This window comes from Schistocerca gregaria, chromosome 2, assembly GCF_023897955.1.
Source record: "Schistocerca gregaria isolate iqSchGreg1 chromosome 2, iqSchGreg1.2, whole genome shotgun sequence".
NCBI classification, from domain to species: domain Eukaryota; kingdom Metazoa; phylum Arthropoda; class Insecta; order Orthoptera; family Acrididae; genus Schistocerca; species Schistocerca gregaria.
This window is the reverse complement of record NC_064921.1, coordinates 848,884,568-848,910,762: the sequence shown is the minus strand read 5'-3', so window position 1 is coordinate 848,910,762 and position 26,195 is coordinate 848,884,568. Positions and strand designations below refer to the sequence as shown.

The following is a 26,195-nucleotide window of genomic DNA, read 5'->3' as shown; positions in this document are numbered from 1 at the left end:
AGTCCTTTCAATATACACTTATACATTCTGCAAAAAATCTCACAGTTATCAGTTTCAGGTTTTAACGTGTTTTCTGTATCTAGTATTACTCGAGCTTCATTGGTTTTGATGAGGCTTCAAACTCTTTCACTTTGTTGTGAATGTGTCAGCAGTTCACCACTAGGATTTTAGTAGTCTTTCTTGTGGGAGGTATATCTTTGGATCTTACATTGCTACTTTAAGGTCTCCTATGGCTGTCATTATTTGAATTGCATGGAGAGTTGCCCAATGTAAAAATCCTGTGTGTGCATCCCACGTGTAGTCAGCCTCTGATGTGTGATGCACACCTGATGCATTTTGGGAGACCTTGCAGCTTTCACCCATATGTCGCAAGTCTAGGAAGTCACAGCCTTACTTGTCACCTTTGCAGTCTCTGGTTCAAACATTCAACATGACTTGGAACCAGAGGCCCACAACCTGTTCGGGGGGCAATGCTGCAGACTGTGAACTTCATTGAAACTTGATGAGGAAGACTGATATCCTCAGTCTCCTCCTGCCAATGTTCCAGGTACAATATCGGAGCCCATACAACAGTCATCATTTGTCCAAACATGCAACCATAATCTGCAGTCACTCGCACCCTGTTACGGTGTAGCCTCTTCATCATCTTAAATGAGTTTCCCAGGCATACACATTGGTGCACGTAGTATTCCTTCCCATTTCTTGTTTCCATTTCCCCAAGAAGTAACATTTTTTTCCTGTTTGTTTTGACTGCCAATGATTGGTAGACCCCCATCCCCCCACCCTCCCTCCCTTTTGCATTTGTATCCCATTGACATGGCACACAGCATGTTTCCCAACAAGTGATGTGAGTCCCATGACTCATTTTTTGTTTCAGTAGGAAATGACACCTCAAACTTGTTGGATAGGGGGGTGGTTGTAAAATTCTGAGTCTATTCTGATCTCCATTTTCCCTGTACGGATGCCTAGACCTACCATTGACATGCCATTCAGTCAAGTGGACAGCTAGTGATTTATTCTGTATTTTCCACAGAAGAGACAGTATCCATAGGAGAGGATAGTACTTGACGTGTGTTTGGTATCTCTAGTACGACTCTCAGTAACCCTCCCAACAAACCTATTTGTAGCAGCTTCCAGTCAGTAGTCAGGATGGTTTCTAGCTGCTTACAAACAGCAACTAGCTCATCCTGTGGCCAATAACAGCAGACAGTGGGGCTGCATTGTGAATGGTGCAATGCTTTACAGAACAGTGAAGAAGTAACTTTAAATAACGCTTGCTGATTCTCTTTTGATTTACAGGTGTGATACGCTACAAGTTTTACCTATCAATAACCTTTCAGAACTAAAATGTTTTATAGTTAGATGTCTCTTACAACAATACTAAAACTTGGTACAAACATTATTATTTCTTTAAAATGCTTTTCAGGTTATGGTCACTATCAGATTTGACAATAGTGGTACTTTAAGATAAATGCAGGCAATATACACACCTGCTAAAAGAGAATGAATGTGACATGATATGTTAATTATTCATGTTGTTGTTGTTGTCTTCAGTCCTGAGACTGGTTTGATGCAGCTCTCCATGCTACTCTATCCTGTGCAAGCTGCTTCATCTCCCAGTACCTACTGCAACCTACATCCTTCTGAATCTGCTTAGTGTACTCATCTCTCGGTCTCCCTCTACGATTTTTACCCTCCACGCTGCCCTCCAATGCTAAATTTGTGATCCCTTGATGCCTCAAAACATGTCCTACCAACCGATCCCTTCTTCTAGTCAAGTTGTGCCACAAACTTCTCTTCTCCCCAATCCTATTCAATACCTCCTCATTAGTTACGTGATCTATCCACCTTATCTTCAGTATTCTTCTGTAGCACCACATTTCGAAAGCTTCTATTCTCTTCTTGTCCAAACTAGTTATCGTCCATGTTTCACTTCCATACATGGCTACACTCCAAACAAATACTTTCAGAAACGACTTCCTGATACATAAATCTATATTCGATGTTAACAAATTTCTCTTCTTCAGAAACGCTTTCCTTGCCATTGCCAGTCTACATTTTATATCCTCTCTACTTCGACCATCATCAGTTATTTTACTTCCTAAATAGCAAAACTCCTTTACTACTTTAAGTGTCTCATTTCCTAATCTAATTCCCTTAGCATCACCCGATTTAATTTGACTACATTCCATTATCCTCGTTTTGCTTTTGTTAATGTTCATCTTATATCCTCCTTTCAAGACACTGTCCATTCCGTTCAACTGCTCTTCCAAGTCCTTTGCCGTCTCTGACAGAATTACAATGTCATCGGCGAACCTCAAAGTTTTTACTTCGTCTCCATGAATTTTAATACCTACTCCGAATTTTTCTTTTGTTTCCTTTACTGCTTGCTCAATATACAGATTGAATAACATCGGGGAGAGGCTACAACCCTGTCTCACTCCTTTCCCAACCACTGCTTCCCTTTCATGCCCCTCGACTCTTATTACTGCCATCTGGTTTCTGTACAAATTATAAATAGCCTTTCGCTCCCTGTATTTTACCCCTGCCACCTTTAGAATTTGAAAAAGAGTATTTCAGTCAACATTGTCAAAAGCTTTCTCTAAGTCTACAAATGCTAGAAACGTAGGTTTGCCTTTTCTTAATCTTTCTTCTAAGATAAGTCGTAAGGTCAGTATTGCCTCACGTGTTCCAACATTTCGACGGAATCCAAACTGATCCTCCCCGAGGTCTGCATCTACCAGTTTTTCCATTCGTCTGTAAAGAATTCGCGTTAGTATTTTGCAGCCGTGGCTTATTAAACTGATAGTTCGGTAATTTTCACATCTGTCAGCACCTGTTTTCTTTGGGATTGGAATTATTATATTCTTCTTGAAGTCTGAGGGTATTTCGCCTGTCTCATACATCTTGCTCACCAGCTGGTAGAGTTTTGTCATGACTGGCTCTCCCAAGGCCGTCAGTAGTTCTAATGGAATGTTGTCTACTCCGGGGGCCTTGTTTCGACTCAGGTCTTTCAGTGCTCTGTCAAACTCTTCACGCAGTATCTTATCTCCCATTTCGTCTTCATCTACATCCTCTTCTATTTCCATAATATTGTCCTCAAGTACATCGCCCTTGTATAAGCCTTCTATATACTCCTTCCACCTTTCTGCCTTCCCTTCTTTGCTTAGAACTGGGCTGCCATCTGAGCTCTTGATATTCATACACGTGGTTCTCTTTTCTCCAAAGGTCTCTTTAATTTTCCTGTAGGCAGTATCTATCTTACCCCTAGTGAGATAAGCTTCTACATCCTTACATTTGTCCTCTAGCCATCCCTGTTTAGCCATTTTGCACTTCCTGTCGATCTCATTTTTGAGACGTCTGTATTCCTTTTTGCCTGCTTCATTTACTGCATTTTTATATTTTCTCCTTTCATCAATTAAATTCAATATTTCTTCTGTTACCCAAGGATTTCTAGCAGCCCTCGTCTTTGTACCTACTTTATCCTCTGCTGCCTTCACTACTACATCCCTCAGAGCTACCCATTCTTCTTCTACTGTATTTCTTTCCCCTATTCCTGTCAATTGTTCCCTTATGCTCTCCCTGAAACTCTGTACAACCTCTGGTTCTTTCAGTTTATCCAAGTCCCATCTCCTTAATTTCTCACATTTTTGCAGTTTCTTCAGTTTTAATCTACAGGTCATAACCAATAGATTGTGGTCAGAGTCCACATCTGCCCCTGGAAATGTCTTACAACTTAAAACCTGGTTCCTAAATCTCTGTCTTACCATTATATAATCTATCTGATACCTTTTAGTATCTCCAGGGTTCTTCCACGTATACAACCTTCTTTCATGATTCTTAAACCAAGTGTTAGCTATGATTAAGTTGTGCTCTGTACAAAATTCTACTAGGCGGCTTCCTCTTTCATTTCTTAGCCCCAATCCATATTCACCTACTATGTTTCCTTCTCTCCCTTTTCCTACACTCGAATTCCAGTCACCCATTACTATTAAATTTTCGTCTCCCTTCACTATCTGAATAATTTCTTTTATTTCATCGTACATTTCTTCAATTTCTTCATCATCTGCAGAGCTAGTTGGCATATAAACTTGTACTACTGTAGTAGGTGTGGGCTTCGTATCTATCTTGGCCACAATAATGCGTTCACTATGCTGTTTGTAGTAGCTTACCCGCATTCCTATTTTCCTATTCATTATTAAACCTACTCCTGCATTACCCCTATTTGATTTTGTGTTTATAACCCTGTAGTCACCTGACCAGAAGTCTTGTTCCTCCTGCCACCGAACCTCACTAATTCCCACTATATCTAACTTTAACCTATCCATTTCCCTTTTTAAATTTTCTAACCTACCTGCCCGATTAAGGGATCTGACATTCCACGCTCCGATCCGTAGAATGCCAGTTTTCTTTCTCCTGATAACGACATCCTCCTGAGTAGTCCCCGCCCGGAGATCCGAATGGGGGACTATTTTACCTCCGGAATATTTTACCCAAGAGGATGCCATCATCATTTAATCATACAGTAAAGCTGCATGTCCTCGGGAAAAATTACGGCTGTAGTTTCCCCTTGCTTTCAGCCGTTCGCAGTACCAGCACAGCAAGGCCGTTTTGGTTAATGTTGCAAGGCCAGATCAGTCAATCATCCAGACTGTTGCCCCTGCAACTACTGAAAAGGCTGCTGCCCCTCTTCAGGAACCACACGTTTGTCTGGCCTCTCAACAGATACCCCTCCGTTGTGGTTGCACCTACGGTACGGCCATCTGTATCGCTGAGGCACGCAAGCCTCCCCACCAACGGCAAGGTCCATGGTTCATGGGGGGAGGTAATTATTCATAGTAACTGTAAAACAGAAACACTGATTTTCTGTGCTCAACACTGGTAACTTACAAAGATTCTTGAAAATATACATTTTTAAGCACCCAAAAACAACTTTCACAACTTCTAAAACTTCTCAAAAATATATGTTTGTTTATTTTGATGTACTCTGAATTTCAATGAAGATACTACTGTTAAGACTGTATAAAGCACAATTGCTAATTTCGGCTGATACTCTAGCACAAAATACTTTTCACGGGATACAGTGCACAGGTAGTAGTAGTACACAATTCACATATAGTGATCAGCCAGAACATTAAGACCACTGACCTACTATTGATGTAAACCCATCCAGGCGAAAGCAGCATCACCTGGTGAGGAATGACTGGTAGTCAGATGGTTTGTGTAGTATCAGTGAGTGTGCTGTCCCATGTGTAGAATGGGGAAGGCGTGTGATCTTTCCGAGTTTGACTGAGGGCAGATTGTGATGACGGGGAGGCTCAACATGAGCATTTTGGAAACAGCACAACTTGTCGGGTGTTCGAGGAGGTCTGTGGTGATTGTCTTCAACATGTGGCAAAACCAAGGTGAAACCACGGCCAGACATCATGGGGTTGGGCAGCCACCCCTCATTACAGATGTCTGACATCATAGGGTGAGCAGTATGGTGCAACAGGGCAGGCAGCAAACTGTGGCAGAGCTAACATCAGACTTCAATGCTGGGCATAGTACAAGCGTGTCTGAAGACACAGTGCATCGAACTCTCCTAACAGTGGGCCTTCAGAGTGCCAGTGTTAATAATCACAACATTGGCAACTACGACTGAAATAGTCATGTGTCCATTGGCACTGGGTGTTGGAACAGTGGCAGAGTGTTGCTTGGTCAGATGAATCCCGATTCCTTCTTCACCATGCCAGAGGGGGGCACTAACTTGTATTCCAGAGGGACAGCTCCTTGAAACCTGTACTACAAGATGAAGACAAGCTGGAGGCAGCTCCATTATGCTCTGGGGAACATTCATGTGGACATCCATGGATACATTGGAGTTTGTGCAAGGTACCATGATGGCCAAGGAGTATAGTACACTGGTTTGCAGGCCACATACATCCCTTCATGATGATCATATTTCCCGACAAACGTTGCTTTTTTTTTTTTAACAAGATAATGCACCATGTTGCAAGGCCAGGAATGGGATTGAGTGGTTCGAGGAATGCAGTGATGAGCTCCAATCGATGTGCTGCCCCTCCCACCCCCACCCCCCCAACTTGCCTGAGCTGAACTCAATCATACATGCTTGGGATGTGATTAAACGTGGTGTCAGAGCTCATCACCCCCATACCAGAAGTTACAGGAGTTAGGTGGCTAGTGTGTGCAGAAGTGGTGCCAGTTCCCTCCAGCGATCTACCAAGGCCTCATTGCTTCCATGCCATGGTGCGTTGCTGCTTTTATCTGTGCCAAAGGTGGTCATACCAGTTGTTAGGTAAGTGGTCATAATGTTCTTCCTGACCAGTGTATAAATACTTCCAGGTCTGCATAGTAGGAACCATTTGCCTGTAGTAACCGCTGAAAACATAAATCAGAGTGGCCAGCTGAAGATTGAGGCCTCACCATCCCCAGAAAAAGGCTAGTCTGTTTAAAACAGTGGTGTTCTAATATACAATACTGTTTTACAAACAAGTTACATAATGATGAGAGGGGCTGGTGCTACACTGTTCATTCATTTCTCACTCCAAGTCATTGCATTTTCACATACAACCCCCACCCTCCGCTGCCCCCCCCCCCCCCACACACACACACAGAGAGAGAGAGAGAGAGAGAGAGAGAGAGAGAGAGAGAGAGAGAGCGCGCTGATGTCGGTGCCATGGTGACAGTGTGTGTTTTCCATTTTTGTGAACCATTTGCTAACCTAGAATCTATTTCAGCAGCCCACTATAATGAGTGAAATGTTGAGCTCAGAAAGAGGATAAGTTGTTAGTATTACTCATTGAATAGATTTGGGAGTAAGTTTTTTCAGGAAAATAAAAATACTTCAAAAGTGTCATGTGTAATGATTTGTCTTTATTATTTATATGTATTACATATTTTACCAGATCCCAACACACTGTTATCTAAGTAATCCTCAGTGTTGGAACATGCTGCTTAAAAGCTACTTTTTAACTGTCTTTTTAAGTAAGTTGGTTTTAGTAATCACTTTGATCTCCATAGGCAATTTATTGTACAGTCTTATTCCTCAGTAAAAAAAAATTGTTCAGAATTTCATGTTTATTCCTTCTTGGTGAATATCAGTTTAGTCTTGCTCTTGTTCCATGGTCATGAACAGTCCTGTTTGTGCAGTAATTATTATTATTATTATTATTATTATTATTATTATTATTATTATTATGTGTACATGTGATTGGTAAATGTACTTCCATGATGTATTTAAACTTCACAGTGTTTTGAAGGGATCTTTACAATGGACTCGGCTGCTGTTTTTGGTTATTATTGTAATGGTCCTTTTCTGTACCTTTGAAACAGTGTTCATATTTTGGGTGTTTGTTCTCTGGGACAAAAATCTATAACTGAATACTGAGTGAACATATGAATAGTTTGTAACTAAAACACACAGCGTGTTACACACTGATAACGGGGCTCTTGAGGGCATAACTTACTGATGACATTCCATTTGCAAGTATTTTTGTGTGTTCACTGCAGCAGACTATTGTTTCTGGAAATGTAAGATTTATTCAAACTTGTTTATGTCCTGTTTATTGCATGATGTATCCACTTACTGTGATTTTATAAAATATGCATGCATTTTAAATTAACATTAAAGAAATACATGAATTAGTAATTCACTCGATGTTGTGTTATGCCTGATACTATGATTCATATACTTTTATAACTTTTGAAATTTGTCTCAGGAATGCCAAGTTTATTAATGTAATAATCTGTCAGACCAGGCAGTGACATCCACTCTGCCACAGAGTTGTACGGTTTCTGGATGTGGGAGCAATGCCGCCTCCAGCACTGGGCGAGGAAGTTGCATCAACCAGTTTTTCCACCTAAAAGTCCTCTGCCAATCAGTGGAGACTCTCACATTGGGCTGGCATGCCGTACCAACCTCAGTCTTTCCCTAATTGCAATGGACAGCCTGCAGTACCGTCACTTTGCCGAAGGACTTGGTGTGGGCTCCAGTGTTGAGACAGCTGTTGTGATCTTTAATGCAGCTGTGAGTTTCACTTTACCATTGTTGTTATCTTTTCTTTATGGTTTTATAAAAAATCACTCAGCAATAAAACAACAATATGAAAAGTATAGATTGCTACTCACCACATAGAGGAGGCATTGACTTGCAGAGGAGCACAGTGAAAACGACTCTCAGACATTTAAGGTTTCTGACAAAAAAGTCCTTCTCCAAAAATAGAAAATACGCAGCCATTCATGCAGATTTTCAATGTTGGAAGGACTGTCTAGTCTGAATGCTAGTGTATGTGTACACTGTGAAAAAGAATGCAAATTTGTAAGCTGAGTTACCATGTTCGAATTCTTGTTTATGTGTTTCTGTACAGCTACGTACCTCTGCTATATAGCAGAATTGGTAACAATTAATTTTGAAAAAATGTATTCATAACATTAGTCATTTACGCAAATAAAAACATTTATTGATAATATGTGGGAAAAAATTATGAATGAAAGATAAATTTCAAATCTAAAAACATTTATTGCACTCAAGTTTTTGTCATTTATAAAACAAATGTACCTTTCTTTTACTTTTAGTTTTCAGAGCAGTATCCAGTAAACTGACTTCGTTTCAGGATAACAAACTGAGATATGGAAATCATGTTCCTCCTCTGAAAAATAATTGTGAAGCCATTAATTCTGCTGCAGTATGTGGCAAGTAACTTGTTGTGGTTCTATGTCAGTGTCATCTCCAAAATTAGTTGAATCATGTGACATTCTTACCCAACTTCTTTGACATTTTTTTACTGTTGTACATCTTAACGCTCTCTTTAATCATCCCTCAATCTTGGACAGCAATACAGGTGAACATTTTATTATTAACTCATGGTAAGATAGCACTCCCATAACTTCATGTTTCCCTTTGGTGTAGAAAGGCAAAATAGACTAAAACTCAGCTCCCAACACTTCCTCAATAGGAAATTGCCAATGTGCTGAAATATTCAAGAAGTCTGTTCTTCAATTTTTCACTTTTTTTTTTTTTTTTTGTAAGTAGACCATCAAGTATGGTTTTAAAAGTTTGTAGTATATCTTTTTCTCCTTTCAGTATAATCAAAGCATCATTAATAAGGCCAGAATAAGTTATAAACCAGCGGTGGGCAGGAATCCTGCACATGTGCAGTGCACTTGCACACGTGCAGTTAACAGGTGTTCCGCGTGCACACAGGGGCAAGCTAGCCACCCGCTTCTCCCCCCTCTCCACTCCTTCCTCTGTAATGCGGTTTGTTTCCTAGCTTGCTTTACTGAATGAAAGAATAAGGTTAGTAGGAGTGCTGGAAAGAAATCATGATTTGAAATAGTACCTTTTACCTACAATACGTTTTATTTAATTATCACAGGTGGAGTTTACAATACGTTTAATGTCTGGAATAAAATTTCTACATACAGACAAACGCAAACAGTTACGTAAATTTCCATCACTCATGTTTGCTCTTAACCGAGACTTATTAATTCTCATAACAGTAAAAAATCTCTCAGAAACGTATGTTGAGCCAAACACTGACATTACCTTCGCGGCTTCACGATGGAGACGAGGAAACTCTTGCTGTGGAAAGTCGTGATAAAAGTCTATTACACATCTTGCCAAAAGGAACTTGTCTCTCGGACATGATTTACACTGTAGATCTATTAATTCCATTTGCAAATTGAGATGAATATCATCTACAGAAACAGCAACTGGTCTCGAGAACCATTCAAATGCTTGGGACGAATATGATATATCTCCAAATCGCTTGAGAAATTCCTCTTTTATTGCACTAAGTATGGAAACATATTCTTTGCAATTCTGTTTTCGCACAGTAGACAGAGTAGGGAAATGGGCTGTGTTCCCTGATGAGAGCTGTCTTTCCCACAGATCAAGCTTGCTAGTGAAAGCTTGCAATTTTTCAACCATTTCACAAATTAGCTGATTTTCTCCTTGTAAACTTGAGTTCAGTGCATTCATGTGTCCGGTAATGTCCACTAAAAATGCAAGGGTGGCAACCCACTCTGGATCTTCTAACTTGGGGTCGTACCTTCCTTTGTCCTTTAAGAACTGATTTATTGGTATTCTCAGCTCAAAAACTCTTTTGAGTACATTACCGCGCCTAAGCCAGCAGACTTCACTTGTGGTACGGTATGTCACCATACTCTTCCCCAATTTCAGCTAAGTATGTGTGAAACTGTATATGTGTAAGCCCATGGCATCTCAAATAATTAACTGCCCGCGTAACCACTTTCATGACGTCCCCCAGTTTTGCTGCTTTTGCACAGAGTACTTCTTGGTGCAAAATACAGTGGATGCTGTACAATGATTCTTCTATACGCTGTAGCTTTTTTCTGAGTAATCCAACAAATCCCAATTGTTCCCCTTTCATTGCAGGTGCTCCGTCTGTCTTCACTGACACCAAAAGTTCCCAGTTTAAGCCAGCTGAATCGACAGCTTCTTCAATGGCTTTCAGGATGTCCGTGCCGGTGGTCATGCTTTTTAAAGATATCATATGTAAAAAATCCTCTGATATGTGCAGAGCAGTGTCCACACCGCGGACATAAATCACTGATTGCGCGCTACCTGAAATATCTGTGGATTCATCAAGTGCGATAGAAAATGCAATAACCTCCTGCACTGCACTCCTTAATTGACAGTAAATGTCATCTGCCATGGCACTTCTGCCGAGAAATAGTGATAGCTCGAAACTGATTTGCATTCAGTGGGCAAAGTAAATCAGCAGCGTCATTGATGCACTCCTTTATAAACTCACTTTCAGCAAATGGTTTTCCAGATCTCGCTATATTAAGTGCAATCTTATAACTTGCACGTACCGCTGGGCTATCATTGTTGTCGTCCTGAAAAATTGAAAACAGTGCTCCACAAAATGTAAAATCAGTTACATGAGAGACACGACGAAAGAAAGTCGCAGATCTCTCGTGACAACAGCAACTTACGTCAGATTCATCTAGTATCGTCAGATCGCTCTTCTTAAGTTCAGGTTACAAATAATAAATAACAAATAATTATTTGTATTCACAGAGATGAATAGTCTGTACATCTGCAAATTTATCCACAAATATTATTTTTTACTTTCTATTTATTTGAATAGTGGAACTTATTCTAATAATGTCTCTCTTTGCTATATTAGTGGATAGTTATCTTTACTCATATCCCTCTCTGTGTCACTTATCTGATTATTTTATTATATGATCAATAGCTTTAACATCAATTAGATTCAATGGTTTCTATTTACCAATATAAAAACGTATTGATAAAATAAAGGCTTGTCTTCTGTCCCAAATAGTGTTTATCTACCTTTTCGTTTCTGTGTTTTGAATTCAAATTTTATTATTTGTTAGCGATTAATGCCCACTGTGTGTTTCAAGTAACTCGTATACTTCGAAACCATTCAAGAAATGTTACTGCAGTTAGAAAAAGTAATTAGTTGTTTTTCTGAAATGTGCGCACATTTTAATTTCAGGTAGAAAGTGCATATGTATTGGAAGGAAAACCCAGCAAAGGGATGATAGTTGATTTTGTGCTGAATTATACTCAGGGTAGCTTGAAAAGGTCTCTGCGATCTAGCCCTGAATTTCACTGTGATCATGATAATTCTGGTCACGGACAAAAAATATGTATTCCAGAGCTAACTTCACTCACATTCCATCATTTTGTGATGAATCCTCAGGAGGTAATAATAGTACTATTTTTTTTAATATTTAGAAATTCAAAATGGTGAAGCTGTAATGACTTTGCATGAAACATTTTCATTACAAGTTGTCATAACCAGTTAAACCCTGGTTCTAAAGTTTTTTGCCTATGAGTTGATTCATTCATATCCTAGTATAAAGACATAGCCATATAAACAATAGAATGAATAAAGTCAACTATTCACTGTATATTTGAACTATAATGCTCAGTCTGTTGTTTATGTACCTATTCACTGCTTAATTTCAATTATAAGGTAACTGTTTTTATTCTATAGATTTCACCCAAGATTTTCTGTTTTTATATCATAAAAAGCCTCGGCATAGATCATGAAATTGTATGACTTAAATTCCTCAACACACAGATTGACAACTAGGTACACATGTTCTGGATGACAGCTTGTGACATGTGGATTTACAATTGGAGTTCAAGCTCCTGATCTCTGAGATAAGTGCCATTTATGTCCCTGGTTGATCCATTGATAAAGGATAAAATCATTTGGTAAACCACAGAATTGTGGCAGTGTTGCAGAAATATATTCACAAGGCGTATTCGTGGCTCTGTGTTAATGTGTTGGAGAATACCTCCTGGAGGTCCTGCAATAAGAGACAAAATGTGTAGCCATATGATGCATCTACATGCATGACTACTCTGCAATTCACATTTAAGTGCTTGGCAGAGGGTTCATCGAACCACAATCATACTATCTCTCTACTATTCCACTCCCGAACAGCGAGCGGGAAAAACTAACACCTAAACCTTTCCGTTCGAGCTCTGATTTCTCTTATTTTATTTTGATGATCATTCCTACCTATGTAGCTCTGTTATATGTTTTATTGTATTTACTAAAGGTGTGTAATGTACCACAGCCACTCGGGTGAACAGACTGATGTGTTGTGTTATAGAAAATGTGGGACTGATGTAAAATGGGGATATTTGATGGTTCCAAAGTGTGTGCGCCCATGTGTCAAGTGAATTACAGTGGTGTAGGTAGACATTGAAGCATGTCAAATTATCACCAGCCCCTCCCTTGTATGACAAACTATGAGATAGCTAAATGTTCTTGAAATCGTTGTCCAATCTGGCATCCCTCTCTGCTGGTTGTATGGTGAAATTATCAAGATTTCTGTTATTTGTGTGTACACTCACATATCCTCTTTTCTAAACTCATATGACTGACAAGTTCTGAACTGCATAAGTATTGACTGAACCAATGCAGTGATAAATATTATCTCATTTTCAGACTAGAAGTCAGCATCAATGAAAACAGTGACCTGGTCTGTAAAGTTTAACATATCATTTGACAGAAGAGGCACATATCTCCATTTTCATTCTTTTTCATATAGTTACCATTGCTATACTGATATCAAGTGGCTGCCATACAGTAATTTAATGAAATATTTAAATCACTTTACTGTCATAATATTTGTACATATGGCATCCACAATCAAAATATTCTGTGTTGAATAGGAAGCAATTCTGTGACTGTTGAAACTCTTCATTCAAAGATACGTCAGTTTCAAAAATCGTATTTGCATTATCAGGTGTCTGTATACAAATGCATAAAGAGCCTTAATAGAATTTTGGCAATGGTAGGTAACTGAAAATAAAACCAATTTGGTTAGTGTCTACTTACTCAGTCCATAAAAGCAATATGTTTAAAAGCTGAAAAAAAGCACATTCCCTGACATTCTCATCATGGTGTTTATAATTTGTAACTTGTAAACGTGCAAACATCAGAGAATGGGATTCTTGGTAGTTAGGAGCTCCATTGTTACCCACGTTATAGGGCCCTTTAGGGACAAGACTGCTAAGAAGGGAAAGAAAGCCAGTGTGCACTCCGTGGGCATACTGGTTGGAGTCATTCCAGATGTGAAAGGGTCCTTCCAGATGCCAAGAAGAGCGCAAGGTTCAGCCAACTGCAGGTGGTGGCTCACATTAGTACCAATGATTTGTGTCACCCTGGTTTCAAGTGGCTAACAGTAGAGGTAAAGGCTGCCAATCTTGCTTGGGAAATGAGAGCAGCTCACCATTTGCAGTATAGTTGACAGGACTGATTGTGAACCTTTGGTACAGAGCTGAGTGGAGGGTGTGAATCAGAAGCTCATATGGTTATGCGATCATGTAGGCTGTAGATTCCTCAACTTGCACCATAGGGTGGCGGGGTTTTGGGTTCTGCTGAATAGGTCAGGAGTCCACTACATGCAGGAGGTGACTACACTGGTAGCAGGAACTATGTGGTGTGGAATGGGCAGTTTTTAGGTTAGAGGGTCTTGGGGGGAAATACAAAAAGGGCTTCAGTCTCAAAGGTTGCAGGTTGAACGTAGGAAGAACATATACTCAGGAACCATCGGTTAACAGTTGTAAAGTGTTGTAGCTGTGTTGGGAAAGTACCAGCTCCAAGCGCTAATGGAAAGCACTGATCCTCAAAATGATGTAGGCACTGAAAGCTGGCTAGCCGGACATTTCAACCAAAATTTTTACAAAGAACATAATGGTGTTCTGAAACGATAGGCTAAAACACTGTTGGAAGTGGCATGTTTGTTGCTGTTAGAAGTAGTTTATCTCGTAGTGAAACTGAAGCAGGTAGTTCCTGTGAATTAGTAAGGGCAGAAGTCATTCTTGGCAACCAGAATAAAATAATAATTGGATCCTTTTACCAACCTCACAACACAGATTATAAAGTTGCTGAAAGATTCAAAGAAAACTTGACTTTAGTTTCAAACTTGTACCGGACTCATATAATTATTGTTGGTGGTGACTTTAATTTGCTCTCGATATGTTGGTGAAAATACATGTTTAAATCTGGAGGTACACATAAACATCATCCGAAATTGTGCTAAACACATTCTCTGAAAATTTTTCGAGCAGTTAGTTCATGGTTGTGAAAACACACTTAACCTTTTAGCAGCAAATAATCCTGGGCTAATAACAAACATTGTAACAGATACAGGGGTTAGTGAACACAGGATTGTCATAGTGAGATTGAATATTGTAACCCCCAAATTTTCAAAAAATAAATGAAAAACATACCTATTAAAAAAATCAGATAAAAATTCACTTGACACCTTCCTAAGAGACAATCTTCACTCCTTCCAAATTAAAAATTTAAGTGTAGACAAGATGTGGGTTGAATTCAAAGAAACGGTATCGACAGTAGTTGGGAGATTTATGTCAAAGAAATTAACAAATGACTGTGCAGATCCCCCTTGATGCACAAAACAGGTCAGAAACAACAACAAAAAATGCCAAATTCAAACAAATGCAAAGTCCCCAAGACTGGTGATCTTTTACAAAAGCTCAAAATTTAGCGCAGATATCAATCAGTGTGAGATGCCTATAATAGTATCCACAACAAAAGTTTGTCCTGGCAGAAAATCCAAAAAGATTCTGGTCATGTGTATTGTATAGTAGAAGCAAAAAAAACAGTCAGTGCCTTCTCTGTGTGATAGCAATGTAAATGCTGTCAACAATAGTGCTGCAAGAACAGAGTTACTAAACAGATCCTTTTAAAATTCTTTCACCAAAGAAGATAAAGTAAATATTGCAGAATTCGAATCAAGAACAGCTGCCAACATGAGAGACTTAGAAGTAGATATCCTTGGAGTAGTGAAGCAACTTAAATCACTTAATAACAGCAAGTCTTTGGGTCCAAACTGTTTACCAATTAGGTTCCTTTCAGAGTATGCTCATGTTATAGCTCCATACTTAACAATCATATACAACAACTTGCTCGAGTAAAGACCCATACGCAAAGACTGGAAAGTTGCACAGGGCACATCAATATTCAAGAAAGGTAGTAGGAGTAATCCACTAAATTACAGGCTCGTATCGTAAATGTTGATTTGCAGCAGGATTTTGGAACACTATGAATTAGCTCGAAGAGAACAGTCTAGTGACACAAAGTCACCACTGGTTTTGAAAAAATCATTCGTGTGAAACACACTAGCTCTTTACATGCACAGTGTTAAGTGCTATAGGCAAGGGATTTGAAATATATTTCGTATTTCTAGATTTTTATGGCCTTTGACACTGTACCACACGAGCAACTTGTGGTGAAATTGTGTGCTTTAGAATATCTACTTGGTTATATGACTGGATTTGTGACTTCCTGTCAGAGAGGTCATAGTTAATAGTAATTGCCAGAAAGTCATTGAGTAAAACAGAAGTGATTTCTGGCATTCCCCAAGTAGTGTTATAGGGCCTCTGGTATTCCATATCTATACAAATGATTTAGGAGACAATCTGACCAGGTTGTTTGCAGATGATGCAGTTGTTTGTTGTTGTGTAAATTCATCATAAGATCAAAACAAATTGCAAAATGATTTAGAAAAGATATCTGGATGTGATGTGCAAAAGTCTGCAGTTGATCCTAACTAATGAAAACTGTGTGGTCATCCACATGAGTGCTGAAAGGAATCCATTAAAACTTTAGTTACACGATAAATCAGACTAATCTGAAGGCCATAAATTCAAGTAAATACCTAGGAATTACAATTACAAACAATTTAAATTGGAAAGAACGCACAAAAAATGTTGTTGTGGGGGGGAGTGAACCAAAGACTGTGTTTTACTGGCAGAATACTTAGAAAATGTAACAGATCTACTAAAGAGACTGGCTACAGTACACTTGTCCATCCTCTTTTGGAGTACTGCTGTGTGGTCTGGGATCCTTACCAGAGTACATCAAGAAAGTTCAAAGAAGAGCAGCATGTTTTGTATTATCACAAAATAGGGGAGAGGGTGTCACGGACGTAATTTGGGATGGTCACCATTAAAACAAAGGCATTTCTCATTGCTGCAGAATCTTCTCGCAAAATTTCAGTGAGCAACATTCTCCTCCAAATGCAAAAATATTTTGTTGACAGTGCTCTACAAAGGGAAAAATGATCATCATAATAAAATAAGGAAAATCAGAGTTCGCTTAGAAAGATATAGATGTTTGTTTTTTCCACGCACCGTTCGAGCGGAGTTATAGAGAATTGTTGTGGAGGTGGTTTGATGAAACATCAACTGGGTGCTCAAGTTTGATTTGCAAAGTATCCTTGTAGATGTAGGTGGAATAAAAAATAGTGGCTAAGGCCTTCCTGAAACCTTAAAACAAACACACACACATCAAAAGTGGGATTGTAATGGATATTAAATTAATAATTTGGAAAGATATTCTGCAAAGAATCACATTTGAGATGTTGTTGGGGAAATAGCTGTTAGAATAATGTCAAATTTTACCTCCACCGTTGACAGCCTGAGGAGGAAGCGTTTATGTTGCCAGTACTAAATTAACCGCAGGATGCAGTATGGCCCACTCAGAAAGCTGTGCATGCACATTGTTGAAATGGGCGTATCTGGGTTCCAGTTCCTCAACTGAAATGTTGGGGGCTGGTTCTACATTTTTAAAAAACAGTCTATAAGAATTAGAAACAGTAATTCTGTTTCTGAGTTGCTTTTGTCAAAGTTACTGTTGCAGTTGATTTTGAAATGTTTTCAGATACTATACCTATTGTGATGCCCTTATGTTTAATAATAAGTTCAATAATTTTTAAAAATATTTACACAGGTCATTTTTTTCACTGTGGTAGGAATGGAATTCCTCTGACGTAAATTAGTCTGTGAGTTGAGGGTATTTTCAGCAGTTTCTTTCAGTTAACAAAAAGTCTCAAGTTGTTCTAGAATAATTAGGGTATTACCGTTTCCTTCCCAGTGAAGTATTTGAAGATTAATGGGAAAATCAGATATTGTGTGTCCTGGCTCCTCCAGGTGCGTGCTCGGAACTGACTTAGCAGTGGAATTATCAGTATGTTCTGTAAATCATATTTCAAAGCTCCATCCTGTTTGGTCAATGTATTTTTAAGCACAGCTGTTGCAACATATACTGTACACACTTGGGAATTTAAATAATTCACTTGGGAATATGTCTAAGAAAAAAGGTAAACAGTTGATTGCAGTGTATAACACCAGCCTATTCTATCCCTAAAAATAATGGCAATAAATATAAACATAAGAAACAAACAGAAAGTGAACTATTTAAATCCCCAGGTTTGTTTATCCATCAACATTTCAAAACCAGTTCTTTGCAGAATATCTTTATAAATTATTAACACTATGTTCCCAGTTTTGACATTTTTAACAGATTCTGTTTTAGGTTATGGGATGGTCTGAGCCCCAGGTTTTTTTTCATTTATGAACTTTCACTCATTATCAAGTTATCTATTTTAAATACTTTGGTGAGAAAGTTGGGGGAATGTGCTTTTTTTTCTGGCTTTTAAACAGATCACTTTTATGTATTGCTGCTAGTGGACACAAAGCTTATCACTTTTACTTTGCATTACAGGCCATTCCCAAAATTCTAATATGTTGTTTGGTACAATTGTATACAGTTAAACACCTGAGGATCCAAATACAATTTACAAAACTGGTTGCAGCTGTCCTTCTTATCCAACACTTTGTCATTTCTTCACTTCTAGCTTCAAAATTCAGTTTCTGGCAAACAGTGTATATTTTTGACTAATTAATGGAAAATCTCATATAAAGATGTGAAACAATTACTAACAAAGAAATAGAGGGGCTGGCCAGTACTTACCTCAGCTCAGTACAGCCGATAGAAACACAAAAAAAAAAAACAACCGAAAATTTAAGTTCCTAGCTTTTGGAATAAATGTTCCTTCATCAGGGAGGAGAGAGGGGAAAGAAAGGGAAGAAGGGAAAGTGGATTTAGTTACTCACAACCCAGGTTATGAAACAACAGGGAAAGGAAAACAGGGAAGGTAGCAAGGAACATTTATTCCGAAAGCTAGGAACTTAAATTTTCGGTTGTTTTTTTTTTGTGTTTCTATCGGCTGTACTGAGCTGAGGTAAGTACTGGCCAGCCCCTCTATCTCTTTGTTAGTGTATATTTTTGCTCTGTTAGCATCATTTTGTGCTGCCTGATCATATATGAACACATTGCAAGATTGTGCAGTTAATTCTTTATTTATCATATTGCACAAACATAAGGAATGAAATCCATTACCATACAGCTACACCATTGAAGACAAATTGCTGGAAACCGTATCCACAATAAAAATCTAGTAGTAAGTATCCAAATGAACATTAAGTGGAGTGATCACATAAAATGAGGAATAGGGAAAGCACTTGCCAGATTGAGATTCATCCGAAGAATCTTAAGGAAAAGTGGCTCACCCACAAAAGAAGCAGCGTACAAGTCACTAGTTCGACCAGTTCTTGAGTATTGTTCATCAGTCTGGGACTTTCATGAGGTAGGACAGAGAGACAAGAGAAGATCCAATGAAGAGCAGCATGTTTTGTCATGGGATTGTTTGGTCAGCAGAGATGCTCATCAAACTCCAGTGGCAGACACAACAAGAGAGGTGTTGCGTTTGAGAGAGTGGTTTCCAGGAAGAGTCTGACAACATATTACTTCCTCTCACATACATCTCGTGAAACGACCACAAGATAATTTGAAAAATTAGATCAAATACAGAGGCTTACTGACAAACAATCTTCCCACGTGCCGTGTGTGAACGGCATAGAGGGGAGGGGGTGTCCAGTTATCTCATCTCTCATACACACCATTAGGTGGTTTGCGAATATGATGTAGATGTATAAATGGTGCCCCAGTCACATTTTAGTTAACAAATTCTGTGATTGTGCTTGTGTAGGCAGACAATATAATAAGGTACTTAGTGTTACATTTTAGTGCTACATGTATACCCAGAGCCTTTACTTTTTGCTGCTTGATTTCAGGAAACAGGATGTGTATTTCTCTTTCATGTTGGTAGTAATATTATTTGTGAATTTGTGCAGTCTGATAATTCACTTTGGAAATAGAATCAGATAATATTGATATGTTATGATGTTACTGTTTTCCTTTCAGGATGTTGTGCTGATGTACCATTCACCATTCTGCGCCTTTTGCCATAGTGTGGCCTATGTTTTCCTCACAGTTGCTCGTTATTTTAGAAGTGTCCCAAGATTGAAGTTTGCTCGTATTGATGGTGAAAATAATGATCTCCCTTGGCAATTCACTGTTCATCATTATCCAAGTGTACTATTTTTTCCTGCACACAGGTAATTTCTTGTTTGACACATCATTTTTATGAAATTGAATGAAACGTGAAATGAGTATAGATGGCCAATTATGTAGAATATTATCTTGGTTATAATTTGTGTACTGACTGCTCATTTCAGTAGCATAGAGGAAAAAATGTTGCTATGTTGAGTGTGGAGTCCGTGAAAACTAACAGTACAATTTTATGTTTCTAATTGTTTACTTTGGTACAAATATGCAAAAACAGTCAAACATTCCTGTAAATTCATATTCATCTGGAAACATATGGGACAGCATGTGTGCTAGATAACATCGTCAAATATTCTTGATTGTGGGAACAAATTCAGTTCATATACATCTTCTTCTGGGAGTAGGCATGTATTACTCTGTGTTATTGTTTAGCATGTAAATTGAATTCATTGTGTAGCACAAATAACAAGGGTGTTAGCAAAGTGCTTGCTTGAAGTTAGTGATTAAATGTGGACTAATGCAAGAAACACTATATACTTGGAGCATATACAAACAATAACTTGTAACAGTCTCCAAGAAAAGAAAAAAGAAAAAAAGGTGAAACAATATAGATTAATCAGATTGTTGCCAGGGAAGTTTGAAAGCAGTAAAGGGTACAAATAAAAAATGTTGTTCTAGAAAATTAGTTTGGATTTAGTTGTGAATGATCAACAAATTATATGGAAAAACAAAGTAATGTAATTGATTGATGTAGTCAAAATATGGCACTGCTTATAAGCAAGTTCATCGTAAATGTTAGTTGAAGACGTATGCAACACCTGTGTTTTTAATTCCAAGATGTCATGTACTGTTTTTGTTTGTGCTAGTAAAATGACACTACATGCTGTGCAGCTCTACACTGGAGCCAAATGAGAAGCTACTGAACAAAATTAAGGATGATTTCTTTTATGAGCTAATCAACTGTTGCTTACATGTGTATGTTATTCACATTGGCAGAAAATAAATATGTTCCTTTTGTTTTTATAGTTCAGAATGCATCAGGTTTTAATCTTCGGTATGTTAATGTCATGTGAAACAGTAGAATAAGATTGTCCTTGAGCCAGTGATGGCAGTAGAATATATGAAGATAAGTTATTGTCAATTATACATGATAACTTTGTGCACTTTAATTATCATCCGAACTCATTTCACTTGTTCTCCTTGTTTTTCAGGAAATCGGAGAGTCGTGTATTCCCGCGCAATCTGCCAGTAACTGTGCCTAATATGGTAGCTTTTGTGCTGTCAAACACAGAATATGGCCCACGACGACTTGTAGCAGTTGCTGGTCTATGTGCAGGCTGGGGAAGGGGAAGAGATCCTGCAGGAGCACGTGACTGTGTTGCACGCACTCGTAGGGAAAATTTAGCAGCTCTTGCAGCCACCCTAGCTGAAATAAGAGCAACACTAAGGCGAGGAGGTGGAGTCAGTGAGACACGTGGTGGCCGCCGTTTACTCCGCCGTTTGCAACATTTGCGACATCTGCATCTACAGCTGGGAGCAGCCGATTATGTGACAGATGAGCACATTTTGATAGCTGAATCTACTGCTTTTCAGGATAAACTCTGACAGAAGGCTTAGCCATCATCAGAGAAATGGTCTCGGGTTATTAAGACAGGCATTCCAGAGTACATATTAAGTGGATTGCTATCTTTTCTGCTGGCAGTACTATAGAGAGACTGAAATATTAGGATGTGTTGTTTGTTACTTCTCTGCACGCATGTATCTCAAAACAAGTTATGGCTGGAGAAAATTTTAACAATAAGAGAATGGAATGAATTTTAATGTCAATGATGTATACTGTGATCATTGGAGGACAATTTTAGTGTTACTGCCTTGTGAAAGAACTGTACTTTCATTGTGTGTGGTCGTCCTGTTGCTATTTTCACGGTGATAAATATTAGTGAGTGAGTTTAAATGATGATATTTTTACATTTTTCTGAAGAATGCATAGAGAATTTACAAAACTTTTGGAATTCTATAGGGGCCAAAATATCTTAACGTGTTTAAGATAGGACATTGGATTATATTGCTATTGGAGATATTTTTTTATGAAGCGGTACTAACGGGTGCTGCATTAATATTTTTCATAGTGCTAATGAACTACGAGGGATAGACTAAAGTGTTGGAGTGCTATATAGATGCATTGTTCAGTGATTATTGTTATTATTGTTATTTTGTTTATTAATTTATGGAATGATTTTAACTTATTTATCACAATAAATATTGTTATAATGTGAGTCTGGAGAAGTCATCTTGGCAAGTGAAACATCAAACAATGAAGCAAAGCAATAGACAGACAAGATATACAAATCATTATGTTCATTAATAAATTCTTCCTTTGGGATTCTATACAACACTGTGAATTAGCCTAAAAGTAAAGGTGATGTGAGAAGGCAGTAAAAATGTCGGGAGCATACGTTCTTTTCATTTGTAGTTTTGCTTCATCATTTGCTGTTCTGCCTGTCCAGTGGACAGTGAATGAGCCTCTTTTCATTTGCTTTAGTACGATAAAGCATTTTTCATTACAAAATAATACCACGATATTTCAGAGAAATTCAGTTTAATTCAGGAAACTCCATTTATAAGACACATTCATTCCTTGGCAGTCCACTGAATTAGACTGTTGCTAATTTTTCCTGCTGTAAGATTATTTAGTAAATACTGCTAGGGTGTAACTTTTTTCCCCCTGGTTACAACATCATGTGTTAGTGATACAAAACAAATACCCAATCTCCTGTTTATTCTTAATAAGACATAATTTTTAGTTTGTCAGGTGTCATTCCAGTAATTGGCTGGTTCTTTGCATCCCTGTTATACCGTCTAGTCATCTTGTGATCTCCCTTCCTGCTGGTGGTATCGCTAAAATATTTAAGTATCATTTCCTATGTGAACCACTTTTTAAAGGCCTTCTAGTCACATAAGTATGTTAGTTACTACAAAATGGTTAAGGCTGCACCACATTTTATATGATCACGCTGTTTATGAATACATAAGAGATTCTGAAAATAATTATGGTTGCCATATCTTTGCCCATTGCTTCACTCATTTCAGGGTCATTCATTTGACATTTCATTGTCTGGTTTGTTGAATCATATCTCGAACTCTAAGGTATAACTGCAGTTTCTGTTGGGTATTACATGGGATGTTAAAATTTGGTTAGTGGAAACAATTTGAGCCCTAGGTGACTAATGTACAATATGAGTAGTGTATTATTCCTTCAACAATTTAATTTCACCTATCTTAATGTTACACAGTGAAGTTCCAGTTCTCATTGTCATAGTGAAAAAGTCTTGATATGTTATGTAATTGTAGACATTGTGTTTGTGAACTGATTCACATGTATTTAACTAATAATAGCCTTTCCTCTACAACTGAAAACCATACCTATAAACAAAGATGACTTAATTTTATTTCATTTGTAGTGTAGTTTGTAAACTGCCATTTCTTACATAAGTTACTTCATTTATGACAACAGTAGTTCCTTGTTGTGCCCTTAGTATTCTTTTAATAGATTTTAGAATTTTCCATAAAATTACAGCCTAATGCATTGGCTTTGAAATACTACACAGTAGATCTGATTCATAATTTCCATTCAAACAATGGGAAGTCCAGGATGAAATAATAATAATAGTATGAAAAAAGATCGATTGCTACTCACCATATAAAGGAGACAGTGACTCACAGACAGTCACGATGAAAAGACTGCTATACATTTAAGCATTTGGTGAAAAGGTCTTCTTCAAAAATAGAAAATACACACAATCACAACTTGCAAACATGTGACCACTGTGTCCTGTTGCTGTGGCTGGACTCAGTGGATGAAAACGGTGTTTTGTGGTGTGTGTGTGTGTGTGTGTGTGTGTGTGTGTGTGTGTGTGTGTGTGTGTTTATCAGTCTTTTAATTCTGTCTGTGGCTCAACATCTCCTCTATATAGTGAGAAGCAGTCTATCCTTTCGATAATATTATTGTTATTTCATAATTTCCATTGTTTTTTTAACTTGTATGTGGTTCAGTCTTCCATGCTTTTATTTCTTCATTCCAGTTTAGTCACAAGCAGATTTATGTTTGAATGCATGGTTTTGTTGCAGTTCACATTAAAAATTTCTGTGAACTTTGAGTGGATTTCTTCTCAGCCATTGTCATATGGTAATTGTCTGCTGTGACTCACTTCATATATGAGGTGGTTTCAAAAAGCATTGGGAATTTTCATTTTTTGGAAATAATTTTATTTATTCATCTACAGTAATGTTATCTATTAAAGTAGTCCCCATTTGAAGATATACGCTTATGTCAGCATTTCTTCCAATCCCCAAAACACTTCTGGAACTCTTTGAAAGAGCACGTGGCTCTTACGCCAATTTGTTTTTAATCTCATCTGAACTTGTTAAACAATAGCCCTTTGCGGTTCTCTTTAGTTTTCTAAACAGAAAGAAGTCACACAGGGCCGTATCTGGCAAATATGGAGGCTAGGGAATCATTGCAATGCTCCCCCCCCCCCCCCCCAAATTCATGAACAAACAATAAATTATCTAATTGTAGACATTGTGTTTGTGGACTGATTCACATGTATTTAACTAATTATAGTCTTTCCTTTACAACTGAAAACCATACCTATAAGCAAAGATGACTTAATTTTATTTAATTTGAAGTGTAGTTTGTAAATTGCTATTCCTTACATAAGTTACTTCATTTATGACAACAGTAGTTCCTTGTTGTACCATTAGTGTTCTTTTACTAGATTTTAGAAGTTTTCATGAAATTACAGCATAATGCATTGGCTTTGAAATATTACCCAGTAGGTGTGATTCATAATTTCCATTCAAACAGTGTAAAGTCCAGGATGGCATCTGATTGCTACTCACTGTATAGGAGACATTGACACACAGACAGGCACTATGAAAAGACTGCTATAGTTTTAAGCATTGAGCCAAAAGGTCTTCCGAAATAGAAAACACACACAATTGCACAAGCAGAACTTGCAAACAAATGACCACTGTGTCCTGTTGCTGTGGCTGGTCTCAGTGGCTGGAGATGGTGTTTTGTGATATAAAACGAAGATTCCAAGACTTACCAAGCGGGAAAGCGCCAGTAGACAGGCACAATAAATAAAACACACAAACACACACACAGAATTTCTAGCTTTCGCAACCGACGGTTGCTTCTTCAGGAAAGAGGGAAGGAGAGGGAAAGACGAAAGGATGTGGGTTTTAAGGGAGAGGGTAAGAAGTCATTCCAATCCCAGGAGCGGAAAGACTTACCCTAGGGGGAAAAAAGGACAGGTGTACACTCGCATGCACACACACACATATCCATCCACACATGTGTCTGTGTATGTGCAGATGGATATGTGTGTGTGTGTGAGTGTACACTTGTCCTTTTTCCCCCTAGGGTAAGTCTTTCCGCTCGCAGGATTGGAATGACTCCTTACCCTGTCGCTTAAAACCCACATCCTTTTGTCTTTCCCTCTCCTTCCCTCTTTCCTGAAGAAGCAACCGTCGGTTGCGAAAGCTAGAAATTCTGTGTGTGTGTTTGTGTGTTTTATTTATTGTGCCTGTCTACCGGCGCTTTCCCGCTTGGTAAGTCTTGGAATCTTTTTTAGCTTGCATGTCATTCAGTCTTCCATGCTTTTAAATCTTCATTGGTAGTTTAGTCACAAGCAGATTTATGTTTGAATGCATGGTCTTGTTGCAGTATGCATTAAAAATTCCCGTTAACTTTGACAACTGATGACATACTAAACATCCAGTATGGCTACCAGTGTACAGATACATTTCAGATGTGTTTACCACCCCAACAGTGAAAAAAGAGGAGGCAGGAATGAGATTAATACAACCCATGAAATTACAAAATTCCCAATACTTTTTGAACACCTTTTGTATATTGCACTACAAACTAGCATCATCAACCACAGTATATCCATTTTGTAAAGCATGTTCTGCAGTGGCATATTTCTGATAAAATGTAGGTGCAGTTACCTGTTGTGTTCCATCTGGCGTTGTACCATAGTTCGCACAATTTACCCACGTAAATAGTAAGCACTTTCGCAGGGTACCTCATCTACACCAGATATTCTGAGTCCTAAATCATCCTGCAGAGGCATCTGATTTATTAAGTATTGTGCTTCTATCAGTTTTCAATCTCCTGGCAAAAATACACCCACTCCTAAGGCCTCTGGAGGAAGATAAAGCACTTGGAACACCTGATGTATAAAAGTTACTTGTATGTTGGGCAGACAGTGCATTCTGTAAATTTGTGTCAGACATAACATGAGAAACAAAATGTTGTGTGACATCTTTTAGAACATGGACACTCAATTATACTCAGCCAACAACTCTGCATAACAGGACAAACAGATTTTGGAACAGTGTGATAATAGAAGTGATTAAAATGAAAATCTCAGAAAACTGTTCCATTTAGATGAC

At 38.2% G+C, this 26,195-nt stretch overlaps 1 protein-coding gene across 2 annotated transcripts in view; it reads left to right on the top strand.

Moving 5' to 3' along the window:
- LOC126335211 (thioredoxin domain-containing protein 11) overlaps window positions 1-22,009 on the top strand; it is a 150,258-nt gene extending 128,249 nt beyond the window's left edge. Inside the window, exons 8-11 of one of the 2 annotated variants that reach the window (XM_049998226.1) lie at window positions 7,756-8,029; window positions 11,490-11,699; window positions 19,590-19,783; window positions 20,945-22,009. In XM_049998226.1, the coding sequence (XP_049854183.1) occupies window positions 7,756-8,029; window positions 11,490-11,699; window positions 19,590-19,783; window positions 20,945-21,338 (1,072 nt within the window). In that variant the 3' untranslated portion in view covers window positions 21,339-22,009. The remainder of the gene's footprint in view (window positions 1-7,755; window positions 8,030-11,489; window positions 11,700-19,589; window positions 19,784-20,944) is intronic. The other variant, XM_049998225.1, reaches the window with a different exon arrangement.
- The last annotated feature ends 4,186 nt before the right edge of the window (window positions 22,010-26,195 follow it).